Source organism: Ceratotherium simum, chromosome 1 (genome assembly GCF_057802395.1).
Source record: "Ceratotherium simum simum isolate JZ-2026a chromosome 1, ASM5780239v1, whole genome shotgun sequence".
Lineage (NCBI taxonomy): Eukaryota > Metazoa > Chordata > Mammalia > Perissodactyla > Rhinocerotidae > Ceratotherium > Ceratotherium simum.
Window position 1 is genome coordinate 32,706,045 of NC_141900.1, and position 14,807 is coordinate 32,720,851.

General features: G+C 38.1%; 1 protein-coding gene across 1 annotated transcript; it reads left to right on the forward strand.

Annotated features, from left to right (window-relative positions):
* The first annotated feature begins 751 nt into the window (after positions 1-751).
* LOC147918172 (ATP-dependent translocase ABCB1-like) lies at positions 752-11,992 on the forward strand. The gene is made up of 4 exons (XM_087434051.1): positions 752-756; positions 2,058-2,249; positions 2,667-2,838; positions 11,861-11,992. The coding sequence occupies exons 1-4, from the start codon at positions 752-754 to the stop codon at positions 11,990-11,992; spliced, it is 501 nt and encodes a 166-aa protein (XP_087290177.1).
* The last annotated feature ends 2,815 nt before the right edge of the window (positions 11,993-14,807 follow it).

The window sequence follows — 14,807 nt, forward strand, 5'->3', positions numbered from 1 at the left end:
AATATAGAATATAAAGTGCAGGGAAATTAGAGGGGTTCAAAGTGGCCTTTTAAAATGTAGTTAAATTAGGAATCACAGTTATTTTGCTATGCCTTTGTAATTATTAGTTTGCTTCCTGGGTGTTTTCAGTTATGATATGATAATGAAATCAGTCAATAGGGTCTTGTTTTCTTAACATAGCATATAGTTCTAAACAATGAAACAAAACACCCCAGAATAAATATAGTCACTCTAACCTTAACTCACCTTGGGGAAGTTTTCATTAATAATTTACCTATGTTGAAGTTTGCTCCCCAGAACAGCTTATAAAAGATGTCCACATATATGAGTTGGTGAATCAGAAGATAATGATTCCACCTTATCCTATAAATGATCTGGTAGATCTGAAGGAAATGGAGACACTTGATCATACTTTGAAAGATGAGAAGCAAGTACCTACACAGATTCCTGTGCAAAGCTTTTTCTTTTATATTAGGAAAATAAAACAGAATGTCTTGTAATTGTCTTATAAATGCTTAAATATAAATATATTTTGTTTGAGTAAACATTGACTAATGGTTTAAAATACATTAACTGATTCTCAAAGTGTGAGTTCTTGTTAAATGCTATTTGTTTTTAGCTATCTGTTGTTATATCATTAACACGTGGATAATGAATAATTACAGAGTTATATATTAACTAAAATTTAGTATTCTAATTGCATCTTATCTGACAAATACATTGTAAATTACAAGGTGTAGGGGGCCGCACCATGGCGTAGCGCTTAGGTGTGCGGGCTCCGCTGCTGGCAGCCCAAGTTCGGATCCCAGGTGCGCACTGACACACCGAGTGTCAGGCCGTGCTGTGGCGGTGTCCCACATACAGTGGAGGGAGATCGGCCGGATGTTAGCCTAGGGCCAGTCTTCCTCAGCAAAAGAGAAGGATTGACAGATGTTAGCTCAGGGCTGATCTTGCTCACAAAAAAAAAAAAAAAGAAAATTACAAGGTGTAGCTCAGGGAAGATATGTTTACCAAGATGCCTGCTGGGTTGAACACTGAGTTGTGAACAGTAACTTCAGCAACTTTCTGGTTATTATGTAGCCATTTTTATAGCTTCTCTGTGGTTCGTACAAACATTTTTATTTGAAAATGGCAAGTAGTAAACTTTTAAAAATGGGACTATTGATATCTTATATTTCATTTTAGAATGTTTGTCTTGAACTTAAAAATTAATTGCTTAGTAAAACCCAAGAGATATTTGCTTTCTTAAATATGAAGACTCAAAGTGAGGAAACAAATTCAACATTTCTAGATGATCAAGGGTCTAGTTTTAGAAGATGCTCATATTTTTATTGTTAGAGTTTAAACTGGAAGGACTACTCTGATTCATTAAGTATTTTAGGATGATTCATGATGGCCAGTTAGGCAGATGATATAAAAATACTTTTTATTTTCAGTTGCTCTTGGCATCCACATTCTGCCAGATTAATAGCCCAGAAGGCCAGGGGACTATTTCCATCTCTTGGTTCCACTTTCTGGGAAGTTCTGTCACTTCTTTCCATTCCCCAGTGTGCAGAAACCACCCCAAAGTGCTCATCAGCTGATATTGAGGTAATCCAGGTAGGCAGGACTACAATGGTAGATCTTACCTGGTGCTGTGATGCTCCCAGGCGCCACACAAGTCTTTCACAATAACTGGCATTCTCTGAGTGCTTACTATGTGTCGGGCATTGGCCCAAAAGTGTATTACATGCATTATTGCGTTACTATTCTTATCTCCATCTCACCAATTAGAAAACTGAGGCTTAGAAAGGTTAAGCAGCTTGCCCAAGATTACACACAGCAGTTAAGAGCTGGGATTTGAGCCAAAGCAGAAACCACACTCTTAACCATTCCACACTATACTGGTGCAGACATAGCTGGATGCCGACCATCAACTCTGCTTGTTACAACCCCTTATTATCTGTTAAGGATGGCAAGATAGCTAGATAACTAAAAAAGTAAGAATCAGTGGTCTTTTTGGGAAAGAGGCATGGATTAGAAAACAGAGTATGTGCAGTATTCTTGTTGTTTTTCAGGTATGCCTATTATTACGCTGGAATCGGTGCTAGTGTGCTTGTTGCTGCCTACATTCAGGTTTCATTCTGGTGCCTGGCAGCTGGAAGACAAATACACAAGATTAGAAAACAGTTTTTTCATGCTATAATGCAACAGGAGATAGGCTGGTTTGACGTGCATGATGTTGGGGAGCTTAACACCCGGCTCACAGAGTAAGTACCCAGTTGTATGTTTAACTCAGACGTGGTTCTTATTCTTATTAAAATGAAAGCGATGTCATCAGATCTGTTAGGAGGTTAGTGCATCACTCAGAAGTAGTTATGAGACTAAAGTCCTTCTGACAGCGACCATGTCTTAGGCGTCTTTTTGTTCCCAGTACTCTAGCAGAGCATGAGTGGACCTGCGTGACTAGCCCCGAATGAGGGATTGCACTTGCCAGACTCAAGAAATCCTTGGAGAGTGTGCAGTAGAGCAACAACATGATGCCTTCTGGGGATATTTCCCAGCAAGAGCCTTGGATGTTAATTAATTTACCCCAGGCTAAAACAAACCAAAAACAACTAGATTCAGGAGAAAAGTTCTGTGTTCACAATTCTGATGTTTATTTCTAACACTATCTGTTCTTTTAGTGATGTCTCCAAAATTAATGAAGGAATTGGTGACAAAATTGGAATGTTCTTTCAGTCAATAGCAACGTTTCTCACCGGTTTTATAGTAGGATTTACACGTGGTTGGAAGCTAACCCTTGTGATTTTGGCCGTCAGTCCTTTTCTTGGACTGTCAGCTGCCATGTGGGCAAAGGTAGGTGAATCCAGATTTGGAACTGTCTCCACCCCACCCCCCACAGTGGAAGGCTGTTTCTACCAAATGATGACCCCGACTCTATACTTGATCCTTAGTTTTAAATCTTCTGTTCAAAATCAGTGGGAATAAGCAGATGCAGCCTCTGTGTCCTGCTCCTGCCAGGACTCCATGCTGTCCTGGGCCATGTGGTTATCTGGGGGAGAGATGAGAAAGAAAGAAAGAAGCAGCTCTCGTATCTCATGTTCCCCTTCATGTAAAAGGCATGCTCACCTCTTAAAGAGCTGTGTTCTGTAGTAGACAGACTCCATATTTTCACAGCAAATATGGAGTCAAGTTCAGTGAACAGCATGTGTCCCATTCAATTAACAAACATTATTGGTTTGAATGTTTTTGGTTTTGAAGATTTTGTTTAATTTGTAAACTGATTTTACAGTTTTGTCAGCATTGTAAATGGTTTTATGTTTATACAGATTTGAATGCATTGGTAGAAAATAATTTAAAAAAATACTTTCTAGTTCCATATGCATGTAAATCCTAAGCGTGCAGTTCTCTCTCCAAATCACAAAGGCAGAGCAGTACAGATGGCCCTCCCCACCCCCTCACAATGATCTTATAAAACTTATTTTCCTTTTTAAGACTGGGCATGGTGTTCATTTTAAACTGATTTAATGTAAGAGTGGGTTGTGGTGGAGAGATTGTCTCAGTATGTAATTTCTGTTGGGTTCAAAACAACTTAGAGAAAGCACTACAAATTCGTGTGACCAATGGATATAAAATAATGGAGGGCCAACCAAAGCCAAGACTAACACAAAATAAATCAAGCTGTAAGTTTTAGATTTTTGACTCTGTAGGATGGATATTGTTTTACTGTTGCAAACAGTAACTACCATTTATTGAGCATCTAGTATGTCAGGGAAATACATATGTTATCTTTCTGAAGTATAGGTATTATCTCATTTTACAGAGGAAGAACCTGAAGTTCTGAGGGTTCTCTTGATTTGCTGCTCAGAGTACCACAGAGTTTAAATGATGTTCTTGGCAGTTAAATTGCATCTCTATATCCGTCAGTTGAAATATTTGGCAAAAGCTTTGTTGTTAATTTTGTGTTAATTGATTTTGCTTTTTGCTAGAAGATTAAGCAAGTTAGGTGGCAAATCTTCATTCAGTATTTGTTGAAAAACTGTTTAAAATGTATTGATGTTCATTCTAGTTAAGAAAACAGACAGGAAGTTAATCTTTCAATAATTAATTATGCATTGTTTCACATACAGTTTATTTAATAAATGGAGCCCTAGGCTTATTGCTGGAGACCTAAGTTTTAATCCTCACTCTGCCATAAACTTTTGGTATGATTTCAAACAAATTTCTTAAATTCTCTGGTTGTTAGCCATATTAAAAAAGAAATGTGGCCTAGCCTGAGAAGCTGCTTTGTTGCTGTGAGCCGAAGGTCTCTTCTCAAACCCAGAGACACTGAGGCAAGAAGGCAAAACAGGAATGCATCGAGTCGCAAGAAGCCTCCTGGTCCAGGAAGCCTCTTTAAACTTGTTTGCTCGCGACTCTCTTCCCTCCCCCAGAGACACTGGGGCAACTAGAGAGCACACATAGGGAAACCATCACACCCTTCCGCACCAAATGATACCTGGTGGCCTGCCCTTGAGAAACCACTTCCCCCCCCTCAGGTAGCAGAAGCAGGGGCCATTAGGAGCCCCAGCAGCTCCAGATAAACCACGCTGACAAAAATAATACCACAAAGTCTCTGAATATAAAACTGCCACTGGGGGGCCAGCCCAGTAGCATAGTGGTTAAGTTCACGCACTCTACTTCAGTGGCCGAGGGTTCACGGTTCAGACCCCAGGCGTGGACCTACATTACCACTTATCAAGCCATGGTGTGGTGGCATCCCACATACAAAGTAGAGGAAGAGGGACACAGATATTAGCTCAGGGCAGATCTTCCTCAGCAAAAAGAAGAAGACTGGCAATGGATGTTAGCTCAGAGACATTCTCCGTCACACATACTCATACACACACACACACACACACACACACACCCCAACCTGCCACTGGAACCACAGCTCACGAAAGTAGGCCAAGAATTGCACACTAAACCGAAACAAGGTAACTGCATCCTAAAATAAAAGATTTAAACAGGACCCAGAATCTCCTAACATAATAGAAAAAATGTCCAGGATACAATATAAAGTCACTCATTATACCAAGAACCAAGAATATCACAACTTGAATGAGAAGAAAACAATTAACTGATACCAACACTCATAAATCAGATGTTAGAATTATTTGACATGGGGGCGGCCCTGTGGCGCAAGCAGTTAAGTGTGCGCGTTCCACTGTGGCGGCCTGGGGTTCGCTGGTTCGGATCCTGGGCAGGCACCAACGCACCACTTGTCAAGCCATGCTGTGGTGGTGTCCCATATAAAAAGTGGAGGAAGGGCCGGCCCCGTGGCTTAGCGGTTAAGTGCATGCGCTCCGCTACCGGCGGCCCGGGTTCGGATCCCGGGCGCGCACCGACACGCCGCTTCTCCCACCATGCTGAGGCCACGTCCCACATACAGCAACTAGAAGGATGTGCAACTATGACATACAACTATCTACTGGGGCTTTGGGGAAAAAAAAAGGGAGGAGGATTGACAATAGATGTCAGCTCAGAGCCGGTCTTCCTCAGCAAAAAAAGGAGGATTAGCATGGATGTTAGCTCAGAGCTGATCTTCCTCACACACACACAAAAAAAGTCACTTGTTACCAAGAACCAAGAAAATCACAACTTGAATCAGAAGAAAACAATTAACTGAACCAACACTCAGATAAATCAGATGTAAGAATTATTTGACATGTTTTGAAACAGCCGTCATAAAAATGCTTCACTAATCATTTACAGCTTCTCTTGAAACAAAAGAAAAAAATAGAAAATATCCGCCACGAAATAGAAGTTTTAAAAAGGACAAAAATGAAACTAGAAGTGAAAGATAAAACAGCAGAAATAAAAGTCATGATGGATGGGCTCAATCTGGTTGAGTGGAGATGACAGGATAGAATCAGTGTACCTGGAGACAGCACAACAGAATTCACCCACTCTGAAACAGAGAGAAAATGAAAAGAGACTCAGGGACCTATGGAAAAATAGCAAAAGATCCAACATTTGTTACCATTGAGGCCCCAAAAGAAGAGGAGAAAGAGAGTGGGGCTGAAGGAGTATTGGAAGAAATAATGGCTGAAAGCTTCCAGTATTTGGTGAAAAACAAAGCTTCAGATCCAAGAAGCTGAGCTAACCCCAAACAGAGTAAACCCCAAGAACTCCATCCCAAAGCACATCATAATTAAACTATTGAAAACTAAAGACAGAGAAGAAAATCTTGAAGTCAGCTAGAGAGAAACACAGCACCTATAGGGGAACACCAATTTGAATGACAACATATTTCTCATCTGAAACCATGCAGGCCAGGAGGAAGTGGCATGATATTTTTCAAGTGCTCAAAGAAAAGAACTGTGTACACTGTATCTGATAAAACTGTTCTTCAGGAGTGAAGGGGAAATAAAACATTCTCAGATCAAGGAAAACTATAAGACTTTTCCACTAGCACACCTAGTGTTAAACACTGGCTAAATGAAGTTTTTCAAACAGAAGGGAAATGATAAAAGGAATATTGGAAGATCAGGAAGGGAAAAGGAACAACAGAAAGAACAGAAATTTGGGAATATACAATAGACTCTCCTTTTCCCTGAGAGATTTCTAAATTATATTTGATGATTGAACCAAGAAAACCAAGTGGTAAAATATTGATGCCAGTAGATTTTTATAAGTCACATATGAATATTATAGAGCAACCATTATGAAACACAAGCAAAAAGATATATTTGAAAACACTATAAATAAATCAAGATTGAATCCTAAAACTTGATCAAGTAACCTGCAAGAAGGCAAGAAAAGAGAAGCAGAGGAATGAGAACCAGAGGAAACAAATAGAAAACAAATAATAAAATGGTACACATAACTGCTAATATACCACCAATTACTTTAAATTGAAACAGTTTAAATATACCAATTAAAAGAGAAATTGGCAGAGTGGATTAAAAAAACATGACCCAACTATATGCTGCTTACAAGAAACTTAGTTCAAATTCAACAACATAGGTAACGTGAAAGTAACAGGATAGTAAAGATATGCCATACAAACATTAAGTTAAGAAAAGAGTGGCTATATTAATACCTGATAATGTGCACTTCAGTATGAAGAAAATTACTATTAAAAAGAGGAACATAATGATAAAAGAATCAATCCACTGGAAAGGCGTAATAATCCTAAATGTGTATGCACCAAATAACATAGCCTCAAAATACATGAAGTAGTGTTAGGCCCGTGGCATAGTGGTTAAGATTCGCATGCTTTGCTGCAGAGGCCGGGGTTCATGGGTTCAGATCCTGGGCGCGGACCTACACACACCACTCATCAAGCCATGTTGTGGCAGCATCCCATATACAGAGTAGAGGAGGATGGGCACAGATGTTAGCTCAGGTCTAATCTTCCTCAGCAAGAAGAGGAGGACTGGCCACAGATTTTAGCTCAGGGCTAACCTTCCTCACCAAAAAAGCCCATAAAAAAAAACAAACCACAAAAATCATGAAGTAAAAACTGAGAGAGTTGAAAGGATAAATAGAAATTATAGTTGGAGACTTCAACACCCCCTCTCTGCACTAATAGAAGTACTAGACTAAAGGCAGCTTGTCTGCCTTGATCTGACCAACACAATCAACCATTAGGATCTAATTGGCATTTATAAAACACTGTACCCAGCGACAGCAGGATACACAATTAAAAATTCCACAATATCGATCATATCCTGGATTATAAAACAAACCTCAATAAATTGAAAAGAGTTGAAACCATAAAGTGTGTTTTCTCTGACTACAGTGGCATCACACTAGAACAAATAACTGAGCGACCATGAGAAAAATCTGTAAACATGTGGGAATTAAGTAATACATTTTTAAATAATCCATGGATTAGAAGGGACGTTTCAAAGGAAAAAGTACATATAACTAAATGAAAACAAAACCAAAACATCAAAATATTTGGGATGCAGCTAAAGAAAGAGCTGAGGAAGTTTATAGCATTAAATGCCTACATTAGAAATGAGGAAAGGTCCCACATCAGTAATATAAGTTAAAACCTCAAGAAACTAGAAAAAGAAGAGCAAAATAAAACTAAGTCAAGGAGCAGAAGAAGAAAATAAAAGCAAGAGCAGAAATCAGTGAAAGTGAAAGTAGAGAATAATAGAGAAAATCAATAAAACAGAAAGCTGGTTCTTCGAAAAAATCAATAAGAAGACACAAATCACAGTATCAAGAATGAAATAAAGGATGTCACTAAAAATCCCACAGACATTAAAAAGATAATAAGGGAATACTACAAAAAACTTTGCCCTCATAAATTTGAAAACTTAGAGATCAAATCCTTGATAACTACAAACTACCAACACCCAACTACAATGAAATAGATGATCTAAATAGCCCTGTAATCATTAAAGAAATTATTTTGTAATTTCACAGCTCTTGAGAAAGAATTCTTCAGGCTTAGATGATTTTACCAGAAAATTCTACCAGACATTTAAAGAAGAATTAATATCAATTTCATACAATCTCTCCCAGAAGAGAGAACACTTTCTCTTCTTTCCCCCAGAAGAAAGAACATTTTCCAACTCATTTAATAAAGTCAGTACAGTCATGCCCCACATAATGAAGTTTCAGTCAACTACAGATCACATATACGACAGTGGTCCCTTAAGATTCGTACCGTATAGTCTAGCTGTGTAGCAGGTTTGTGTAAGTACACTCTGTGATGTTCACACAATGACGAAATGGCCTGATAATGCGTTTCTCAGAACATGTCCCTGTTGTTAAGCAATAGATGACTGTATTACCCTGATACTAAAACCTGACAAAGGAAATACAAAAAAAGAAAACTGCAGACCAATACCTTTCATGGGCTAAGAACAAAAATTTCTCAATAACTTATTAGCAAACCAAATCCAGCCATATTTCAAAAGAATAATATACCATGACCAAATGGGGTTTGTTTCAGCTATACAAGACTAGTTCATTATTTGAAAATCAATCAATGTAATCTACTATATCAATAAGCTAATGAGAAAAAACCATATGATCATATCAATGGACACAGAAAAAACATTTGACAATATCCAACACCCATTGATGGTAAAAAAACTCTCAGCAAGTCAAGAACAGAGGGATATTACCTCAACTTGGTAAAGATCATCTGCAAAACCCTACAGCTAATAATCATATTTAAGTGAAAGGTTGAATACTTTTCCCCTAAAATTGGGAATAAGGAAGGCAAGGAAGTCTGCTCTCACCACTCTTTTTCAGCAAAGTACTAGAACATCTAGCGATTGCAGTCAGGCAAGAAAAAGAAATAAAAGGTATACAAAATGGGAAGGAAGAAATAAAACTATATGTATTTATAGATTGCATAATTTTATACGTAGAAAATCCCAAGGAATCTATAAACAATCTCCTAGAACTAATAACTGAGTTTGGAAACGTCACAGGATACCAGATCAATTACATTTCTACATACTAACAATGAACATGCATAAACCAAAATTTAAATATTAAATTAAAATTAATACCATTTATAATCACTCCAAATAAAATGAAATACTTAGCTATACACTTAGCAAAACATAGAAGGATCTGTATGGTGAAAATTATTAAATGCTGAGGAAAGAAATCAAGGCTAATGAAATGGATAGACATAGTGTGTTTATGGATTGGAAGACTCAACATAGTAAAGATGTCAGTGCTTTCCAAACTCATCTGCAGGTTTAAGGCATTTCCTGTGAAAAACTTTTAGTAAGGTTTTTTGTAGACATAGACAAGCAAGCTTATTCTAAAATTTATATGAAAAGACACAGGCCCTAGAATAGTTAAAACAATCTTGACAAAGAAGAATAAAGTGACAGGAACAAGTCTACCTGATATGAAGCTTACTATATAGCTATAGTATATTGGTGGAGGGATAGACACATAAATCAATGAAACAATAGAGAACCCAGAAATAGACTTACATAAATATGCCCAGCTGATTTTTGACAAAGGTACAAAAGCAATTCAATAGATGAAGAATAGCCTTTTCCACAAATAGCGCTGGAGCAATTGGATATCCACAGACAAAAAAAAAAAAGAACCTCCACCTAAACCTTACATTGTAAATAAAAATTACCTAAAAACAGTTCATGGATTTATATGTAAAATGTAAGCTGTGGAACTTTTAGAAAAAAACATAGGAGAAATTATTTGGGATCTTGGCCTAGGCAAAGAGTTCTTAGACTTGACACTAAAAGCTCCATCCTTAAAAAGAAAAATGTATAAATTAGATTTCATCAAAATTAAAAAGTTTTGCTCTGTGAAAGTCATGTGAGGAGGGTGAAAAGATAAGCTACAGACTGGGAAAAAATGATACACAAAGCACATACCTGACAAAGGACTAGTATCTGTGATACGTAAAGAACCCTCAAAACACAATAGTAAAAAACAAACCCATTAGAGAATGGGCAAAAGATATGAACAGACTTTTTATCAAAGAGGATATACAGATGGCAAGTAAGCACATGAAAACTTGTTCAGCATCATTAGCCATCAGTGAAAAGCATATTAAACTACAATGAGATATCACTACACATCACAGAATGGCTAAAATAGAAAATGGTGAGGGTGTCCTAGTGGTTAATGTAACTACATTAGTGGTTACTAAATGTTCATTTGCCTTCACCCACCCATTCCCACGTCTATCATAGCTCCTTTTACTGTCACACTCAGCAAAGGAAGAAATGCACTGGTAAAATCAAAACAAGTTTGAGATTTTCTGATAGTATGGAATAGACTGATATTACTTATACAAACGAGTCCACAAATGCCTGTAAATTATTTATTGAAAAAGTGTAACACTATTTAATCAGAATTTTATTATGAATTGTTTTTGTGTATAATCTTTAGTTGGATGGTTGACTACTTAGGCATCCCAGGTACAAATAGTAACCTTAGTCCTTGCCCTGCCAGTTGATCCAATTTTCCTAATAGGGCCCTCTGGGACCCCAGTTCACATGTCAGTGGCTGGGTTCGAGACAGAGACAGTCACTCCAGTGGCTGTTAATTCAGGCTTTGAAGCTGTTACGTACTCAGCCTTGAATCCTGGATATTTCACTTATTAGCCAATTACTTAACCTCTTCATCCCTCCGGTTCCTCATATATAAAATGGGGGAAAAAAAACCTACTTTAATGGCCAATTGAGAAGAATTAAATTAGTGAGATCCTGTGTATAAAAAGTACCCAGTACTCTTCCTTCCATGGAATTAATGCTCAGGAAGCAAACAGAAGGATCAAAGAGCATCCATAAAACAAAGACCTCCCTGTGGCTGAATGTATTGCTTTGCTTAGGAGCACCAGCAAAGGGAACTCTCTGCTTCCCTTGGCATGTGAAACCTTCTGGAAGTCCTGTCAGAGCACAGTGCTTGGTCCCCTGCGTTCTTCTGGCCTCCCACCTTCACACTTCTGAACCAGAGTACCATTAGCGATTGTGTGTTGAGCACACACCGTATTTCCTTAATATAATGCCTTTTTTTCTATTTTTGTTAATGACTATAGTCTATACCCCCTTTTATGAAATTTAAGATCTCCCAAAAGTCCCAGTTTTATTTATTAGATGAGGATCCATGAGGTATTTAGTGAGAAAATAAAAATTTTAATTTTTTAATTAATTTAATTTTTGGATCATCTCAGTCCAAAAGGTATTTAAAGTGGCTTACAAAGTGAATATGTATACTAAAAAATAGAACATCATGACCAAAGATGAGTAAAACATTTGGTTCTATGTGCCTATGAACATACAAGCAGCATTTGTGTATATATTTATTTTTAATTTACAAAAGATAAAACTAACTTGTTAAAGAATTTTAAATGGTCTGAAATTGCATTTTTAAACAGATACTCTCGTCATTTACTAATCGAGAACTCTTGGCGTATGCAAAAGCTGGAGCAGTCGCTGAAGAGGTCTTGGCAGCAATCAGAACTGTGATTGCGTTTGGAGGACAGAAAGAAAGAACTGGAAAGGTTTGAGTTTCTTTTTTAAGTTGATAGAAATGTTAAATTCTGTGTCATCTTATATGCCTTTCAGGTTGACATTGTTGATTACAAGGGTATTCTCAATATATATGTTCCCTTAAATAGTTTCATGGATATTCTACAGCATAGGTAATATTCTGGAAAAGTTATAATTCTAGCTGTACTCTTCTCATATCTGCTAATTCAAAGCATTTTCTCAGGTTTGCTAGGTGGCTAGTGACATAAAATAGTTTCTTTTTTCTTTTTTGGTGAGGAAGATTGGCCCCGAGCTAACATCTCTGCCAATCTTCCTCTATTTTGTATGTCAGGCGCCATCATATCATGGCTTGGATGGATGAGAGGTGTGTAGGTCTATGCCCAGGATCCAAACCCCACAAACTCTGGGCCACTGAAGCAGAGTGCACAAACTTAACCACTACACCACCGGGCGGCCCCATAAAAATAGTTTCTTAAGGCTGAAACATATTTTATGTATCTCTGATGATAATGTTTTCCTCATCAAGTTAATTCTTGATTCTCTAAGATTGAAGGAGTATTTTATGTAAGATCTATGGGGACATTTTATTTCCTTTTTTTTTTTTTTTTTGGTGAGGAAGATTGGCCCTGAGCTAACATCCGCCAATCCTCCTCTTTTTGCTGAGGAAGACTAGCTCTGGGCTAACATCAATGCCCATCTTCCTCCACTTTATATGGGACGCCGCCACAGCATGGCCTGACAAGCGGTGCGTTGGTGCGCCGGGATCGAACCAGCGAACCCCAGGCATACAGCGGACGATGCGCGCACTCAACCACTTGCGCCACCGGGCTGGCCTATGGGGACATTTAATCTTTGGTTCGTGTCTTGTTGCCCCAGCCCCTAATGATTTGGGTTATGCCATGATTTGGAAGATAAAAACATAACTAAAAGCACATTTGTACAAAAGTTCAAGATCTCTTTTATTATGTATTATTTAGCATTTTCCTTGCAACTATCCTTTTTATTAGATTTCTGAGAGTGTAGATGGTAATTTATTGAAATTTTTATTTATCAAGATCCATTGATTTCTAAGCAGTGACAGACTTTAAAATTGAATATATTTTATAATAATGTTCTGATAGTATAGTATTTTCATGTTATGAATATATATATTTTGAAATAAGAAAAGTCAACTACATTGTTTGGGAGGTTATACATTGTTTGGTAGAGCCATAAATAAGAACAAAGGGATTTTTATAAGTGAGAATAATGGTTCCCTCTGGGGCAGATGAGGAGTTGCTAATAAGAGTGGGACACATGGCGGAGGCTTCTGTGGCTCTGGCCGTGTTCTGTTCCTAGACCTCACTTGTGCTTACATGGGTGTTCTCTGTATAAATTATTCTTTAAACTGCACATGTGTGTTTGGAGTACACTTTTGTTGATATATTTAATACCCACAAAGATATCCTCCGAGAATAATTTGTGATGGCTAAGTACCTATCATAGTAAAGGAAAGCATTATCTATGTTATAGCTCAATTTGTGCTAAGGCTTTGCTTTTGCCTTAAAATATGTCTGACTAATAAAATGGAAGTCTGCTCTAATGACCAGGCAAACATCCAGTCAAATCCATACAGCTCTCTCCTCTCTTGGAGCCAACATTCTAGCAGGGAGAGAGGGGAAGAATGCGAACAACCACAAATAAACAAAAGATGTAGTATCCCAGTTGAGGTCAATATTATTTGGGGAAATGAAATACACTGTTAGAGTCATAGGGGGTACTATTTAGAGAGATTATTCACAGAAGTTCTTTCCAAATAGTTAATGTTTGAGTAGACACAGAAAGAAGTTTGAACTTTGGATCCTTTTCCAGTTTTCCTCATTGGAAAGGTGGACCAGAAAAAGAATACATCCACCAGCATAGGGAGACAGACAAAGCTTATGTGCTTCTGCCTAGTTTCTGAGCTGGGGGAGAGCATCTGTCCAGAGAAATCAAAATCTCAGGCCTCCCCCTCAGGTGCATTTAGAGTCTGAATTTATAATTCTCTCTGTGGATTAGAGAGCTATCTCTCCCCAAAGCTGAGGATTTCACATTAAAGCGAATCCTAGTCCAGTGATACCACTAGGGTGTCTGGTAGAAGAGAAGAAAAATTGTTGAAAATTAATGAATTGAGCCTCCAGTTAAGAACTTAGAACAACATGTATAGACTATGAGGTATTATGCTAAGTGAAATAAGTCAGACAGAAAAAGACAAATACCTTATGATTTCTCTCATGTGTGGAAGATAAAAAAACAAAGATAGATACAGAGAATGCATTGGTGGTTACCAGAGAAGGTGATGGGGGGAGGGTGAAAGAGGTTAAGGGGCACATATGTATGGTGACGGGTGGAACTTAGACTTTTTGCTGGTGAACATGATGTCGCGTCTACACAAAGAGTATACGAGGAGGGAAATTTACTTTAAATATGTTTGTCCGGGAGGCATCTTTGAGGAGGTTTCATATAGACTGAGCCCTGAGGGATGAGGAAAACCCTGCTGTAGTGGGAGTAGGGATAGAAGAGTCTCCCAGATTTCCTGAGAGTGGCAAAGACTTTGGTATGTTCTAGGAACTATTCTAAGGCTTGTGTGACTGGAGCTCAGTTGAGTGAGGAGACTGAGGTGAAGAGAGGCTGTCGAAGGTGGAGTGGGGCCAGAACTTGAGGATTTGCAGGCCATGGTGAGGAGTTAGGATTTTATTCCAAGGGCACTGGGGAAGCAGTTGAGGATCCTAAAGAAGGGAATGACTATCCATGTTATGTTTTAAGAGAGAATTTCTCTGTCTGTAAGTGTCTGGTGAATGGGCCGAGAGCAGT